Consider the following 17614-nt stretch of genomic DNA (forward strand, 5'->3'; position numbering starts at 1 on the left):
AAAGAAAAATAACCCTGGTGTGATGGTGCATGCTTTTAAACCCAGCACTCTGGAGTCAGAGGTAGGAAGATCACTGTGAGTTCAAAGCCAGCCTGAAACTACAGAATAAGTTCTAGGTCAGTCTGGGCTAGAGTAAGACTCTACCTCAAAGGGGAGGGCAGGAATAAGTAATATGCCCACTGTTCCTTCAGTGTGCACAAGCCTGCTGGCACTTTTGCTTTTGGGAATTCTGAAGTCTGGACCTCTAAGGTTTAGATGTGGTGTGAAGTTTTTGCTAACCTTATTTCTATAAACAGTTTTGATTATTTCGACGTGGGATTTATGATCCCACTACCTGCAGCTGTTCTGAACCTGAGGGAGAACGCTGAGCTTTTATGCACATGAGTGGTCAGGGATTATGAGGTTCCATCAGCACTGGTTCATTGACACAATGACTGTATCTAAGTCAACTGATTTCTGGAGTTCACTAATCTAGTCAATGCAAGAGCTCTTTACTTGGGGTCCAAGGATTCAAATGTCAAGGGAGTTCTTAACCTTCTTAAGCCTCTTAACATTCTGGGTACAATCTCTGTATTTGGCTTCTGGCTTCTTCCTAAAATCATTTTCCAACCCTTAGCCCAGGTCTTTGGACTCTCCTCAGCTATTGGCTGGCAGGATCTTTGTTAAATGAAGTACTTGCAAATGGAGTGTCATGCTAATAGGGTCCAGGCCCTGTTGCTTCTTCAATTTCCTCTTGCTTCAGGCAAAGCTCCCTGACAGTGCTAGGTCCTGAAGTTCACCTTGGTGTAAAACAACTCAGCAGCCAAGACAGATCATTTTCATTACACTATTTAAAAAAAAAATCAAAAATAATGCGAAAATCCGTGATGAATAAATGTTCAAAACTTTATACAGAGGGGATCCAACCCCATTACTAGCATGACCTTGATACACACGCCCTCAGCCCTGGATCTCCAATTAAACTTTCTGTACAAAACATGCAACCAGCCTACGGACCTACAGACCCTAGTGTGCCTAAACGAAATCCTTTAAATACCGCATTAAATATTATTGATTGTGATTACTGAAGTTTTGTAGGTTTTGTTTGTTTTCGGCGTCCTCACCCTAGGCCTGGTCCTGCTCTGAGAGGTTTCCTCCAGGCAATCTGTAACTTCCAGACCCCTCTTAGGGTCCAGAGCCCAGATTCCAGCTATGGACTGTGGCAACCCCCCCCCCCTTCCTCTCGCCTGATCTGGAGCTGTGGGATGGGCAAGCCAACGAGGGCAGCTCCTCGTCCGACTTTCTAGGATCCTCCCCAGTACACTGAACCACTCAGCGGCTCCGCAACTCTGCGCGCCAGAGCTAGGCGCCCGCCTCCTCCCGCCCCTTACGCCGGCAGCTCAACGCCAGCTGCCGGTATATAAATCGGCCATTTGCTTTGCTCCGCCCTAGAGTCCCGGAGTCAAAGCCGGTTCTCAGCCTGGTCGCGCTGCTTCCCCGCACTCGCTTGCCTCTTTTTTTTCTTTCAACATGACAGATGCCGCTGTGTCCTTCGCCAAGGACTTCTTGGCAGGTGGGGTGGCCGCGGCCATCTCCAAGACGGCGGTAGCGCCCATCGAACGGGTCAAGCTGCTGCTGCAGGTGAGTCCTGGGATCAAGGGGCCCAGGCAGGAAGTGGGGGGGACCCCGCACAGAAAGTGGGTCTCCTTAGGCGTAGAGCGGGGCCCAGTCTTCCGACTTGCAGCAAGGTGAGGGCGGGCATGGCCCCAGAGCCGGATCTAAAGGAAAATTTGACCGAGGTGCCTTTAGTGACCTGAAATTAAAGTCTAGGAGACAAGAGCTCGGGGACAGGGAAGTGAGGGGGCTTAGGGGTGCGGCATCTCCAAGGCAGCAGATTCGGATGGGGCAGCTCCGAGAGACTGCCTTCTTGGGCCTTGAGGTCAAGGGCAAAGCCTGAAAGCTAGCGCTGGTGAAAGGAACACCTGGCCTTATCACAAACCTCAAGGTCATGGCAAGGACATAAAAACCTTTGAGGCGACCACGCGGCCGGCTCTCACAGCCGCCCAACCGGCGGACACGCTCAAACCTCGCCGGCCGGAAGCCGGTGCCGGGAAGCGCATGTGCGGAGTACGTCCGCCCCCGCGCAGCCGCCACAGCTGCAGCCTCTTGCCTTCCTCCCTGCCGCGCTCTCGCCCGCTCCGCCCCTAGAGGGCGCTCGGGGGCGACCGTGGGTTGCGGCACACCAGTCACTCACTGCTAGGGCGGGAGTGGGGGTGGAGCGAGTAGGAAGCAGTTCACGAGACCTGAGACATAAACCATCGTCACCAAGGTGACCGTGCCCTATGTAGGACTCGCCCAAACACCACTGAACCTGAGACAGAGAATGACCTTTCTTCAGGTCTAAAAGTCACGGGTCCACTTGGGGTCCTCCCCACCCAAATGGGTGGAGGCTTAATGCCTCTGATGGTGTAGAACATCTCTTTCGTCTGTGAAAGTGTCAGCAGTTAGGAGGGTCCAGCCCATGTGATACAAAAGACTAGATTTGGAGGTTGATGATGATGTGATATCTGTATGATTTTTCCCTTCTCGGTGGTAATAACTGTCCCTGTGGCCTTCCTGTCCATCAGGTGCAGCATGCCAGCAAGCAAATCACAGCAGATAAGCAGTACAAGGGCATTGTAGACTGTGTGGTTCGTATCCCCAAGGAGCAGGGAATCCTCTCCTTCTGGCGTGGTAACCTGGCCAATGTCATCAGATACTTTCCCACTCAGGCTCTCAACTTTGCCTTCAAAGATAAATACAAGCAGATCTTCCTGGGTGGTGTGGACAAGAGAACCCAGTTTTGGCGCTACTTTGCAGGAAACCTGGCATCAGGTGGCGCCGCTGGGGCCACATCCTTGTGTTTTGTGTACCCTCTTGATTTTGCCCGTACCCGTCTAGCAGCTGATGTGGGCAAAGCCGGAGCTGAAAGGGAATTCAAAGGCCTTGGTGACTGCCTGGCTAAGATCTACAAATCTGATGGGCTTAGGGGCCTGTACCAAGGCTTTAATGTGTCTGTGCAGGGTATTATCATCTACCGAGCTGCCTACTTTGGTATCTATGACACTGCAAAGGGTAAGTATGAAATGTGCTTTTGAGTTGGGGGGTTACTTTTGAGGGGATTTATTTTTATTTGTTTTTTGAGGTAGGGTCTCAGGCTGACCTGGAACTCCCAGTGATCCTCCTACTTTGGCCTCCCTAGCACTGGGATTAAAGGTGTGTGGCACCACGCCTGGCTCCAGCTCCTGTTTTAATTTTTTAAAATTTGAGAGAGAATGGGCATGCCAGGGCCTCCAGCCACTGCAAATGAACTCCAGATGCATGGACTGCCTTGTGCATCTGGCTTACATAGGTCCTGGAGAGACGAACCGGGATCCTTTGGCTTTGCAGGCAAATGCCTTAACAGCTAAGCCATTTCTCCAGCCCTTTACTTTTTTTTTTTTTTTTTTTAAATGCTAGGGATTGAGCCTGGGGCCTCATGCATGTTAGGCAAGCGCTGTACCTCTATCCTTAGTCCTGTTTTTTTTTTTTTCTTTTGAGTAGGGTTTCTATTAAGCCTAGACAGGTCTCCAACTCAAGATCTTTCTGCCTCCGCTTCTGAAGTGTTGGGATTACAGGCTTGTACTACCACACTTGGCTCTGAAGCTGTGTTCTTAGGAAACGACTTAAAAAATTTGCCAGTCTAACATTACAGCAGCCAGATGGTTGTTTCGGCGTTTGTTTTTTAAATTGCTAAAAGAAGCCAGGCTCTACTAATACAAACTGATGAAAGATGAAATGTTTGGCAGGTGTGGAAAATAGGTTAATAAAACTCTACTTTTTTGAAACAAAATATCTCTTTCCTATTCTTAGGAATGCTTCCCGATCCCAAGAATACTCACATCTTCATCAGCTGGATGATTGCACAGTCTGTCACTGCCGTTGCTGGATTGACTTCCTATCCCTTTGACACTGTTCGCAGGCGCATGATGATGCAGTCTGGACGCAAAGGAAGTAAGTTCCCCTTGAGCAGAAGATAAAAGTCCTGGCTATGGCACAAGTAGCTGTGGCCACAAACTAGTGGTGCTTGCCTTTAAACACTGCAGTCTGTGGATGGGAATTGAGCCTGTCATACTTGAGGCCCCAGTACCAAAAAGAATAAAAAGTTGGCAGTTGGAGGGATGGGGTAGATAGTATCTGTTTTTGCTGCATAGCTGTCTGTGAACAAGCAGATCTTTTAAATGCCTATGAATGAGAGTGCTTAAATGTATTAAGAGGTTAAGACTACTGAGTATGCTTCATATCCCTGTTTTATAATCATGGCATTAATACTCAGTACTACCTGTTCTAATGTGTAAATGTTGGGTTTAAAACAGGTATTAGATGGTGGGGTTAGCTCAGTAGTGGAACACTTCTGTAGTGTGCATGAGGCCTAGGGTTCCATCCTCACTTGGCATAGCAAAAATTAAATAAAATTGAAATTCTTAAAGGGGCTGTTGAGTGTTGCAAGTTTGGGGGCTTTCATTGGCCTTCGGTCACCAACTTCATGTCTTAATTCTTTGCAGGTGATATCATGTACACCGGCACAGTTGACTGCTGGAGGAAGATTGCTCGTGATGAAGGGGGCAAAGCTTTTTTCAAGGGTGCATGGTCCAATGTTCTCAGAGGCATGGGTGGTGCTTTTGTGCTTGTCTTGTATGATGAAATCAAGAAGTTCACATAATTATTTTCCTAGATGTTCCTCTTGTGAACAGGCATGTTGTATTATATAACATCTTGAGCATTCTGGACAGATTATCTGGGCTGTCTATCAATGGCAACTATTTACCTGTTGAAAGTGGGAAGCAATAATCTTCATCTGACCAGCTTTCTCCTAAAGCCATTTCCATGATGACAATAAAGATGGGACTCAATTATATTTTTTATTTCAGTCACTCCTGACAAAAATTTGAAGAAATAAAATTATCTAAAAACAATTTCGTTTGCCGTGTGTTTCATATAAAATGCTTTATACTTGGTTAAGCACTACATTTTTTGGAAGAATTATGCTGGGTGTTTTGGCACATACCTTTAATCTCAGCACTTAAGAGGCTGAGGTAGGAGGATCACCATGAGTTCGAAGCCACCCTGAGACTACATAATGAATTCCAGGTCAGCCTGGTCTAGAGCAAGACCTTACCTCGAATAACCAAAAAAAAAAAAAAAAAATGTGTAGGAGTACCAAGGTCACTTGCCAAGCACATCTGGCTTTACGTGGGTGCTGGGGAATCAAACCCAGGAGTCAATAGGCTTTGTAAATAAGCACCTTTAACTACCAAGCCATCATCATATTAGTCCATTGGCTGCATGAGCTTTCTCCCAAAACTCATGTACCTGCTTGTCCTAGTTCTGTGGTTAGTAAACAAGAATGATAAGCTAACTTGTTCACTTTCAAATGGATGTTTGTAAGACCACCTCACTTTAATATACTTTTATTTGAGAGTGACAGAGAAAGGCAGATATAGAGAATGGGCGGGCACTCCAAGGGCTGCAGCCACTGCAAACAAACTCCAGACGTGTGCGGGCCCCTTGTGCAAATGGCTAACGTGGGTCCTAGGGAGTCGAGCCTTGAACCGGGGTTCTTTAGGCTTCACAGGCAAGTACTTAACCGCTAAGCCATCTCTCCAGCCTTAATATGCTTTCTTAAAAATATAAGGTAATCATACTTGTTAGTTTCTCTCCAATTACCTTCCTCATCTGGCTCCAGCCATTTTTAATCTCATTCAAAACAGGATTAGGCTTGGCACAGTAACGTGCTGAGATTGCAGTGCTGTTAAATATTATGGAGAACGCTGGATGACAGCCATGACCTCAGAATTCACTTTACAAAGGAGAAACCACCTACATCGTAACAGCCTAGCCTGTTCACAAGCCCTATCAATGAACATTCATGTTTCTATTGGATAAGCCTTTATTTGGGGTCCACCGAAGAGTGTTTGTAGTTTCTGAAGCTCTTGATTAGGGCTCAGAAATCCAGTGGATTTTGCTGGTAACATGAGATTTGTATAAAGAATAGAGTGCCCTGTCTATCAGGTCAAAACATTTATAGAAAGTAAGATAGTTGATCACCTACATGGATAAAACATTTTTCAACACATCCCACATGCTGGCATTTATTAAGGGCTGTTCACAGACAAATAATGGCAGGTATAAATGATGACTGGAAGATACTATGGCCTTTGCTGTGTGCCACCTGGCCAAGCACCTGAGTCATAGTATAGTTTAGTTGTTCAGTGTTCTGTACTGACTGAGGAAGAGGCAGCACAGCATTCTCTCCTGAGTGTGTGTTGCTTTGCTGCAATTGTCATTTGCCTTGGATGGTTCTTCTCTTGGTTCAGGCAAGTAGGAGACAAAGAACACCATCTGAATAGGTTCCTGGAGAAAAGGGGAAGGAAAATTAAAAAAAAAAAAAAAAAAAACTTCTGCTATTTTATCACAGAAGCCTGGACTGAAAGACTAGATTCTACCACCTAATTGTGCTTAGACAAGTTTAATTTCTCTGAGCTTCACTTTTCCCTATCCATAGATGAGGATAATAATATCTGCCTCAGAGGGTTGTTGCAAAGGTTAGATGATTTATGCAAACCGGCTGCCATAGAACGTATGTAATCAGCACTCCACAAATGGTAACTAGGATAATTAGAAGGCAGTTCAGGTTTCAGGGGCTCTAGAATCAGAAGTACCTGGATTTTAATACTGGTTCTGCTGCTCAACCTACCAGGATTACCTCGGGCAAGTCACTTAATTTCCCAGTTACCTCATTGGTGAAATGGCAATATCATGACGCTAACCATATTTCTTAGAGGTGTTATGAGTGAGGCTCAAGATAGACACAGCCTTTTATGAAGAGCACTAGGTATGATGTGTGACATCTAATAAACACTCTGTTGTGAAGGGTTTAGGTTTTGTGTGTGTGTGTGTGTGTGCGTGTGTGTGTGTGTGTGTGTGTGTGTGTGTGTCGTGATTCACCTATTTTTGTTGAACCAAGATTTGCCAAAATGGAGCAATACTTATGAATGAATTCAAGCCCACTCAACCTGTACATAGCATATTGCATAGAATGGATATAAACTTCAGCTCGGGTCTTTGAGTTACGTATTTTGTTTCTGAAAGGGAATAAGAGGCTCTCCACTTAGGGTTGCATACACAATACAAGAGGACCCAAGCCCCCTTTATGGTTATTACAATAGATGTGTACTCACTGAGCTGGCAGCTATTAAAATAAACATAGGACTGAGTATTAATGATCAGAAAGCAAGAAGTGGTGCCTCCTGTCATTGGGTGGCTGACACAGATGAGGTGGGGGGTTTCCGTTGTTGTTGTTGTTCTTGCTATTCTTGTTTTTCAATGATTTTTGAAATTTAATTTAAAGACAAAGTGATTTTAATCTCTCCAAGCTGTGCAGGATAGTGCTATAGAATTCATTATGTCCATTATGCTCATGCAAACGTTGATGGTACACAATCTTAGCAACACCCTAATTTATGCTGTTGTTTTGTTACTATTCAATGCATAACAGGATCCGTGGAGCCTGATTTCAGGTGAGAGAGCCAGAATACAGGTCAGCTTGTGCACAGCCGCGCTCCCTATTCCAGGGGGCCTCTCCACTCAGTCACTGGAGGCGGTGTGTGGCTGGTGCTCCGGACTGCCGGAGAACGGAACGAGGGGTGTCTTCCCAAAGGGGCAGTTTTCTTGAAGGGTAAGTCATTTAAGATATTTTTGTGTGTGTGTGAATTCAAAGATCTGCAGATGTGCTAGGGGGTCTATTAATTTGAAGTCATTTTAAAAATACAAACTGCAAAGTGAGTTCTTGTAAACAAGGACCATTTCTGGCACTGCCCCCAGACTCCTGGGGAAAACCATTCAATATCCTCTGCTGTTGCAGATACTTTGGGAGAAAAAAAAAAAAAAGCACTTTTTTTTTTTCCCAAGTACTTCAGTGGATTTTCAAGCAACGGTGTTACTGGAGTACATTTTATTTAGCTTTTGAAGTTTGTGGGCTTAGTATTTCTAATTATCTTTTTAGGTTTTTAACATAGCTAATATCTGTATGTGGTCATCAAAGGCAAATAGTAAAAAAAGAGAGAGACAGCGTGCCAGATATAAAACATCTACCTGCCTCTTCCATCCTCAGCCCCCTTCTCAAAAGTCATCATTATTAGCACTTGATTGTTTAGCCACATCCTCCAAATTAATACTTATTGTCATAACAATAGTTGATTGATCAGATTCATAGTCTCACCAGTTGAATTCAAAATGGCATGATTCTTTGAGAAGAGTGCCTGAAAGCTGAGACTGGGGCTAGGGTTCACAGATGCTGTGGGAGGCAGGAGGGCAGGGAAGGGCTAGCAAAGATTTCTAAATGTGGACCTTTATCCATGCCCTAAGCCAGGACTTTCCTATGAGGTTGGCTGAGTGACCCGAGGGCAAGTTGCTTCAAACAGCAGAGTCATAGTTTCTCATTCACAAAAGGAAGAATTTGGAGAGAAGGCAAACTCTAAAGTCCCTTCCAGTTTCAACATCCTCCAGCTCCATCATTTTTTCCATAAGGCACAATCAATGAAAGGACCAGGAGTAGGTGATTTAATCCTACCTGAGAACATTTTAAAATACCTAACAGAATCGTAACTGAATAGTCTCTGACTCACAGCCGTCATTTACAGACTGTGTAGGTGGGTTGACGTTGGCAAGTAAAATTACAAATGTAAAGATTTACATTAATGTCAAGACCATGAAGCTGAGCAACAAAATTACAGCTTGGGGTTTTAGGTCAAAGGTGATCTGATTTACCTCAAAATAATTAACATCTGTCTTTTCAAAGCCTCATCTTATTTATTATGTGTAATGTGCACTTCTGTGTGCAGGTTGAGATTGATTTGAACAACAAATATTGGATGCTATAATTTGGGGATGCAAACAAAATGCGTTGTGTTCCGCTCCACATGTTTTGAGGAGCTTTCCTATCATTTTTGGCCATTATTTGCTGTATGTTCAGGTGAACAAGGTCAGAGGCATGGTGCTCTTCTTAACCAAAGGCTCAAAAGAGCCTTTGGTATCCCAGCAACAAATATAAACACTGTGCAAGTGACAGATTGGGTGGTTGCTTTCACAGGACCCTCTTCGGAGAGAAAACTGGGTTGAATTAAAGGAGTCTATTAATCCATGGCTTTCCGGTGGTTGCCAATGGAGGGGGCGGTGCAAGCGGGTCCTATGGTCCTACATCCACAGGAGGGGGAGGTATTTCCTTGGGCAACTTTTTCAAACCAGGGAAGAAATTTAGTACTGAGATTTAAGAGAATATGCCCAATCTAATCACATTAGCGACATTTCACTGCCTCTAATGTTTCCACTCCCTGAACGGACATGCTTGTGGCTGCAAAGACATAAGCAAAGCAGAGTCGGCTAAATAGCTGGTGAGAGATCAACTTGTGAGGGCCTCATGTTTGTGAGTGAAAAGGAAAACTGCTCTGAGTGCTAAGGGCCGACTGAGGAGAAGGGATGTGGAGCAGAGGCTGATGTGCTATGACACAAAGCATATCTCCCCTCACAGCCACCCCTTGCAAGGGCCCCTTGAAATCCTTTGGAGGGGCCTTGCAATGCATTCATTTGCTCAGACAGTCTGGTAAAATTTTCAAAAGATTTTTTTTTTTTAAGAAAATGTCAAATTCTATAAGCGGATACTTCCACAAATCCTGGATCCATGCCTGCTGTGGACCTGGAGTCAATAGAGTTCGGAGCCAGCTCGGTTACAGGAGGGTGGAGGCAGGCTAAGGCTTAGGACTTCCTTATCAGCTGATCTCTCTGCGTGGAGCCTACCAACTCCTCAGCTTCCCGCTCAAGACTCATAACAAACTTTTGGGCAAGAAGTCTAACTTCCAAGAAATTGTTTCATTTCATAGTCAACTTTTACTGAAACTGCTTTGTGCCTCAGTTTCCCCATCTCAACTATGAATATGACAACAGAACCAATGTTAGAGAAATCATGTGGCAGAAAGAGATGAATATGTGTAATGTTCTTTGAACAATGTTGGGTGTCTGGTTTTTTAAAATATTTTATTTTTATTTGTTTAAGAGAGAGAGAAAAAAATAGGCAGATAGAGAGAGAAAATGGAAACATTTGCAGGGCCTTTGGCCACTGCAAATGAACTCCAGAAGTGTGCGCCCCCTTGTGCATCTGGCTTACATGGGTCCTGGGGAATCAAACCTGGGACCTTTGGCTTTGCAGGCAAGTGCCTTAACAACTAAACCATCTCTCCAGCCTGGGTGCCTGCTTTAAACAACTTTTTGTTGTTTTATTTTTGTTGTTATTTTTTTTATGGTTGTTCATATATTTTCTCTCTCTCTCTCTTTCTCTCTCTCTCTCTCTCCTTCTCTTTCTTTGTTTTACAAGTTCTGAGGATCAGAAACCAAACCCTCATTTATGTTAAGTACTTACTTTAGCACTGGGCTACATTCCCTAGCCTTTATACAACTTTGGTGTTGTTATGACTGTTAATTGCTTTGTCAAATTCTTTTATTTTCATTTTATTGATGGGAGACTGGTATAATGGATTTGTCCTTGATCTGCCCTGTTTTTGGCAGTACTAGGGGTTATACTTAGGGCCTTATGCATAATAGCAAGAAATCTGCTATTGAGCTATATCCTCAGCCTGAGCTGAACATTTTTTAACAGTCTCAACAAAATGACACATGAATTTAATAGAAAGTAAATCAAACACACACAGTACACACATAGAAAAAAGCAAAAGATTGTAGCTGGGTATGGTGGCACATGCCTTTAATTCCAACATGTGGAAGGCAGAGGTAGGAGGATTGTTATGAGTTCAAAGCCAGTCTGAGACTACAGAGTGAGTTCCAGATCAGCCTGAGCTACAGTGAGACCCTACCTCAAAAAAAAGGGGGCTGGAGCCGGGTATGGTGGCGCACACATTTAATCCCAGCACTTTGGAGGCAGAAGTAGGAGAATCACCTTGAGTTTAAGGCCACCCTGAGATTACATAGTGAATTCTCTAGATCATCCTGGGCTAGAGTGAGACCCTCCCTCAAAAAATCAAAAACAGAAAAAAAGGGAGGGTTGGAAAGATTGCTCAGTGGTTAAAGGAACTTGCTTGCAAAAACCTGACAGCCTGAGTTTGATTCCCCCAGTACCCATGTGAATGAAGCCAGATGCACAAAGTGGCACATGTATCTAGAGTTGGTTTGCAGTAGAAAGAAGCTCTGACACACCCATTCTCCCCTTTCTCTCATTCTCGCTTGCTCTCTCTCTCTCCTTGCAAAAAATTAAATAAAATATTTTTAAAGGAAAAGGTTGTATTGAAAGTAAATGATGGTTGAACGGCCACTTAAAGCCAAATTCCCAGCCGGGTGTGGTGGCGCACGCCTTTAATCCCAGCACTCGGGAGGCAGAGGTAGGAGGATCGCCATGAGTTCGAGGCCACCTGAAGAATACAGAGTGAATTCCAGGTCAGCCTGGGCTAGAGTGAGACCCTACCTCAAAAAAGAAAAAAGAAAGCCAAATTCCCAAGGTGGTTCATGCATCTGGAGTTTGTTTGCAGTGGCTAGAGGCCATGGTGCATCCACTGTCTCGCTCTTTCTTTCTGCCTCTTTCTCTCTCACTCTCTCTCAAATAAATAAATAAGAATACACACACACACACACAGTATGGTCTCACTGTAGCCCAGGCTGACCTGGAATTCACTAAGGAGTCTCAGAGTGGCCTCAAACTCACAGCGATCCTCCTACCTCTGCCTCCCGAGTGCTAGGATTAAAGGCGTGCGACACCACGCCTAGTTTAAGAATATTTTTTATCATAGCTGGTTACACAAAATGGCCTGGATATCCATGACCTCACAGTGCCTGACACTACCTACACAAGGCCATCATAATAGGAGGAAAAGATGATGACATCAAAATAAAAGAGAGACTGATTGAGATGGGAAGGGAATATGATGGAGAATGGAGTTTCAAAGGGGAAAGTGGGGGGAGGGAGGGCATTACCATGGGGTATTGATTATAATCCTGGAAGTTGTTAATAAAAAATAAATAAATAAAAATAAAATAGCTGGTCATGGTAGTGCACATCTTTAATCCCAGCACTGGGGAGGCAGAGGTAGGCGGAATGCTGTGAGCTCGAGGCCAGCCTGAGACTGTATAGTGAATTCCAGTTCAGCCTGGTTAAAGTGAAATCTTACCTCGAAAAACCAAAAAGAAAAAAAAAAAAAAAGAAGAAAGGAAGGAAGAAAATGAGACTCTTGGAGTGAACTGCAAAGGAATATGTGGTTTTCATGGCAATCCTGAACACTAAATCATAGCCCTTATTTTTACAACACTGATTATGAAAGGGAGCAAAGGCCAAAACTGTAGCTGGCCTGCCTCACAAACAACCTGCGCTGCTCAGCCAGCCACCCCTGTGCGATCACCAGCGTTCTCATAGCTATGTTTATTCTTGCAGTATTTCAAGGAATCCATGACCCCCAGCCAGATTGCCCAACCATGTGACTTCACTCCCCAGGGAAAGAAGCTCCCAGGAAGAGACATCCTACTGAGATGTTTCAAGTCAAAAGATCTCCTTTCACATTTGCAAGTAAGCTCAGGTTTCAGGAGTCTATTCATTATAAAAATTGAGCCTTGTGGTGGGGGGGAGGCGTGTGGCTGGGGATGTAGCTCCTTGGTAGAATGTTTTGCGTCCCTCATATTACACATGCACAAGGCCAAGGTTCACTCCCCAGCATACACCACACACACACACACACATGCACACGCACACACACGCACACATGCACGCACACACAAAAGCACTCATGCTCTTTGAAGCGGCTTCATTTCAGAAATAAAATCAGAGGGTAAAAGCATTTTGGCTTCTGGGTAAAAGTATCCTGTTTGCCAATTAGTATAAAAAAAATCTGGGGCTGGAGAGATGGCTTAGCGGTTAAGCGCTTGCCTGTGAAGCCTAAGGACCCCGGTTCGAGGCTCGGTTCCCCAGGTCCCACGTTGGCCAGATGCACAGGGGGGCGCACGCGTCTGAAGTTCGTTTGCAGTGGCTGGAAGCCCTGGCGCGCCCATTCTCTCTCTCTATCTGTCTTTCTCTCTGTGTCTGTCGCTCTCAAATAAATAACTAAAAAATTTTTTAAAAAAATCTGGGCTGGAGAGACGGCTTAGCGGTTAAGCGCTTGCCTGTGAAGCCTAAGGACCCCGGTTCGAGGCTCGGTTCTCCAGGTCCCACGTTAGCCAGATGCACAAGGGGGCGCACGCATCTGGAGTTCGTTTGCAGAGGCCGGAAGCCCTGGCGTGCCCATTCTCTCTCTCCCTCTGTCTTTTTCTCTGTGTCTGTCGCTCTCAAATAAATAAATAAATAAATAAATACATATCTCATTCACTTCCCTATGTCTCTATCTTGAGTCACATCACAAGCCATCACTGGTCAGTGCCTCACTTTTTTTTTTCTCATCAGGAAAATTGTAAACTAAGTTTTTTGTTTGAGTTGCAATATTCATGTTGTTTTATAGCAAAGAGGTGATTTTCATTAATTGATTGTCTGATTGCTACAGGGTCTCACTTTGTAGCTTAGGCTAGCTTGGAATGGAACTTCAATCCTTGTGATCCTCTTGCCTCAGCCTCCAAAGTTCTGCAAGCATATGCCAGCACATCCATCTGGTTTCTTACAGAAATGGTTTCTAGAGCTAGCTTGATTGAATTCAATGAAAGCAGCTTCTGTTGATGAAATAACCAATATTGCTAGGTCCCAGGGACTGTTCTGAAGCTACACACTCAGAATCATAACTCACTGTTTTAACCTTTTCTATGCCACATGTTGTATCAAGTACTTCACATGGATTAACCCTGAGAAGTAGGTAATTTATCCATAATGGGTCATAAAATGTATTGAAATATGAACCAGCCAGGCAAAGTGATGCATACGTGTAACCGTAGCACTTAGGAGACAGAGTTAAGAGAATTTCCAGTTCAAGGCCAACCTGCTCTACATAGTGAGAATTTGTGAAAATAAAATTGAAAATTAAAACCAGCCAGTTTTAGGATCAACCAAGAAAATCCATTTGACAAATACCAAGTAGAAATTGTTGTCACAGGGCTGGAGAGATGGCTTAGCAGTTAAGGCACTTGCTTGCAAAGCCTAAGGACCCATATTTGATTCTCCAGATCCCACCTAAGCCAGACGCATGAAGGTGAGGCAAGCACAAGGTTGCACATGCCCACTAGGTGGTGCAAACATCTGGAGTTTGATTGCAGTGGCTGAAGCCCTGGTGTGCCAATTCTCTTTCCCTCTTTCTCTAAAATAAAAATTCAAAACTAAATAACATTAACAAAGAAATTGTCACAAAAGTATCATGTGCAGAATTTCTTCTTACAGTATGGATGATTTTAGCCAGTTTAGGGATTACTGTTATACAAAATACTTCAGCCTTAAAAAAAAAAAAAAAGAAAAGAAAAAGCCAGGTGTGGTGGCCTTTAATCCCAGCATTCAGGAGAGACAGAGGTAGGAGGATCATCATGAGTTTGAGGCCGCTCTGAGACTACATAGTAAATTCCAGGTCAGCCTGGGCTAGAGCAAGGGATACCCTACCTTGAAAAAAAAAAAAAAAAAAAAAAACTTCGGCCTTAGAGTTCTTTATTTAAATTTTGTGTTGTTTTTTTTTTTAAGTTTCTTTAGCTTTTCCAGGACAAGCCTTCCTTTGCAATCAGAGCTCATGTCAGGGAATGCTGAGCACTGTGAAGTTACAATCCTGAGGCTGGCATGATTAGATCATTGGGTAAGGCCCCAACTGACTAGCACAACCATGAGCCAGTAACATTGAGCACCCTTCACCTATAGCAAGAATGGCCCTCAGAAAAATGCCGAGGCTTGGGCTTTTGGCTGTTTTCTCTGGTTAAACCGCCTATGGAGAGACAGTAGCAACCCCTTGAATTCTCTTGAAACCTATGCAGATGCTCGCAGTCTCATTTGCCATTCCTGGATCCATCATTCATTCTCATCCATCCAAACCTCGCTGCAGGATTGATTTTTCTCTAATGTATCCTTCCTTCCCCAACCTGCCCTTCACAGGCTGCCAGAGCACAGTACTTCAAGATCCAGCTCAGACCACACCTCCTCCATAGCCTTCCCACACTCTCCCAGGCAGTACCTAGTACCTATTCCTCTCTCTCTATCTCTCTCTCCCCTTTGGACTTCCAACACACTGTATGTCAGCTCCATGAGGGCAGGCATTTTGTCTGTTTCATTCATGATTGTATCTCCAGTGCGTAGGACAGTACTTGGCACATAATAGACATTCAAGAAATATTTGTGCAGGGGCTGGGAAGATAGCTAAATAGTTAAAGTTGCTTACTTGCAAAGCCTACTGGCCCCAGTCCAATTCCCCAGCACCTATGTAAAACCATAGCAAAGACCCTGGTATGCATGCACACACATATGTATGCATGCACACACACATATACACAAATCAGTTAAACTGAAAATGAAATATTTGTTCAATAAATAAATTATAATGGTTATTGCATGGTATGGTGACTGTGTTTACTTGTCTGTCTCCATTAGGGGCTATGTCGTGCTCCTCTTTACATTCTTAATACAAAACATAGAACCTAACACATAGTGGATATGTGACAGTGATTGGAGAAAGAAATGAATGAAGGAATTTTGTCTGGACCCAGCCCCTTGATACCTAGTACAATTCTGCATCTGCATAACATTTTAAGCCACTCTGACTATATTGTCTTTAACCAGAGTGCTTAGAGGGAGGAACTGAATATATAGCAGGTGTTGGGAAATGACATGGTTTCTATACTGCTGTTATATTGTCCAAGCTAAAGAACCCGAGAGCCAGGAGTGTAGGATAATCCCCTCCCTACACTTGTGAAGACCACAGAGAACTCCACATCATGTGCATCTACCAGCCTCTGAACATATCCTGGCCAGTTCATCATGAGCTTTTAACACAGCACCCTCCACATAGTACTTGATGGACATCTGGTATGATGGTGGCAGTAATGAACACTGGCTGTCGCACAAAATGACTCAGGCCACTCCAAGGGGAGAAGAGCAGTCATGTTATTGGGGCACCTGAGGACACTGCCATTAGAGCTGTACCAACTGCATACCCATGTGACTGATTAGTGCTGATTAGACCAGGCATGCTCCCAGGCCTGGGCATAAGGTGCCAGGCTCTTAAGACAAGACTAGCCAGGGAAAGCGATGAGAAACCTAGAGTGGATATCTGACCCTTTGACCTGCTTTAAAAGCCAGTGAGATTTTTTTTTATTGTTGTTATTCCCTCTCACATGCCTTCCCCTTTCACAGTACCTAATCTTGTCATTTCCTAAGCTTTTACTATGGACCAGGTCCTCCTCTAATTGTTTATGGCTTCACTCATTTAATCCTCTTAGCACTCTTAATGCAGGTGCTAGGATCGCCATTTTATAGATGGGAAAACTGAGGTAACTGGCAAGTTACATATAACAGCTACCTCCTGGACCTCCACTTTGAGAGTCGGAAAACAGCACGCGATTGTGTAGTGTCTGCAAAATGACTAGGAAGGGGAGAGCTTCAGGCTGCGGAGTATGGGCCTGGTTGGGGACTGAAGCATCATCAGAAGCCTAAAGAGAGGCTTCTGCAATGACTGCATGGTTCTGCCCCCTTTCCAGCAGTGTGACCATGGACAAGACACTAAGCTCTCAGTGCTTCCCTTTGGCTCAGTCGTGAAATGGAATCAAGAATGGCACCTGCATAGGGCTGTAGTGGGGATTAAATGAGTTAGGACTTACCAGGCGTTTAGTGCAAACTTAAGTACTTTGTTCAGAGGCCGCGGGGCTCTCTCGGAGGCCTGTGTCTTTAGGTGCCAGGATTTTCAATGAGGAACTTTGTAAGGGATGCCATCGTCGTCAGAGTGGTGGGTAAAACACTCCTTGGCTGGGAATATGGAGGGTAGCAGAAGGAAACGCCGCCACCTGCCTGCCACGCCTAGCACCAAGGACAACAAGGAGATAGGAGGATTGGGAACGCCCCGGATGGAAAACGTAAGTGCTAGAAGCTTAATGGGAACTGACAGCAGCTCACGATGCCGGCCAGACGAAATAGAAGAGGAGAGCTGTAAAAGGCGCAGAGTGACGCAGCCGCAACTGCGGCGGCATGGGAGAGCCAGCCCCTTCCGCATCCAGTCGGCGGGGTTTTAGCCGCCCTTTTCGAAGCTGCCTGCAGAGGGCGCGCTTCCCGACACTGCGCCAGAGGGCCGCCGCTGCCTGTTCTGGATGCTGGCTGCCTGCCACCTATCACAATCCGACCCAACTCCTCCAAAAAGCCTCCCCTCTGCATTCTAACCACACATGCTTGCTCCCCTGAGCCCTCAAAACATCATCAGCAATGCATAATTTAGAACCTGGATGTATGCCTGCTGCTCGGCTAAGTGTGTGTGGGATGTATCCGACAAGTCTTGGCCCCTCTACAGTATCTTACCTAGTAATTCAACCTCCCGTACAGTAGCAGTCACATGGTATTTGCCCAGCACATGCTTGACGTGCCTCAACTTGTAGTGGTCTCAAAGAAGACTCTCAGGGTCCCCGATGT

The 17614-nt window shown here is 44.8% G+C and overlaps 1 protein-coding gene and 1 long non-coding RNA gene across 2 annotated transcripts; one reads left to right on the forward strand and one right to left on the reverse strand.

Annotated features, from left to right (window-relative positions):
• Window positions 1-1406: 1406 nt before the first annotated feature.
• Slc25a5 (solute carrier family 25 member 5) lies at window positions 1407-4973 on the forward strand. The gene is made up of 4 exons (XM_045141107.1): window positions 1407-1620; window positions 2607-3093; window positions 3871-4011; window positions 4563-4973. The coding sequence occupies exons 1-4, from the start codon at window positions 1510-1512 to the stop codon at window positions 4718-4720; spliced, it is 897 nt and encodes a 298-aa protein (XP_044997042.1). The 5' UTR covers window positions 1407-1509; the 3' UTR covers window positions 4721-4973.
• Window positions 4974-6133: 1160 nt separating this feature from the next.
• Window positions 6134-17120, reverse strand: LOC123456748. The gene is made up of 2 exons (XR_006634646.1): window positions 16816-17120; window positions 6134-6411 (listed from the first exon to the last, which is right to left on the reverse strand). It is a non-coding gene; the product is annotated as an uncharacterized LOC123456748 (long non-coding RNA).
• Between the last annotated feature and the right edge of the window lie 494 nt (window positions 17121-17614).

The sequence above is a fragment of the Jaculus jaculus genome, chromosome X (assembly GCF_020740685.1).
Source record: "Jaculus jaculus isolate mJacJac1 chromosome X, mJacJac1.mat.Y.cur, whole genome shotgun sequence".
In the NCBI taxonomy this organism is placed as follows: domain Eukaryota; kingdom Metazoa; phylum Chordata; class Mammalia; order Rodentia; family Dipodidae; genus Jaculus; species Jaculus jaculus.

Coding starts and splice junctions, on each gene's coding strand:
- Slc25a5 (XM_045141107.1), top strand. CDS start 1,510: ATGACAGATGCCGCTGTGTCCTTCGCCAAGGACTTCTTGGCAGGTGGG. Junction 1,621..2,606: donor GGGTCAAGCTGCTGCTGCAG/GTGAGTCCTGGG, acceptor CCTGTCCATCAG/GTGCAGCATGCCAGCAAGCA. Junction 4,012..4,562: donor GCAGTCTGGACGCAAAGGAA/GTAAGTTCCCCT, acceptor AATTCTTTGCAG/GTGATATCATGTACACCGGC.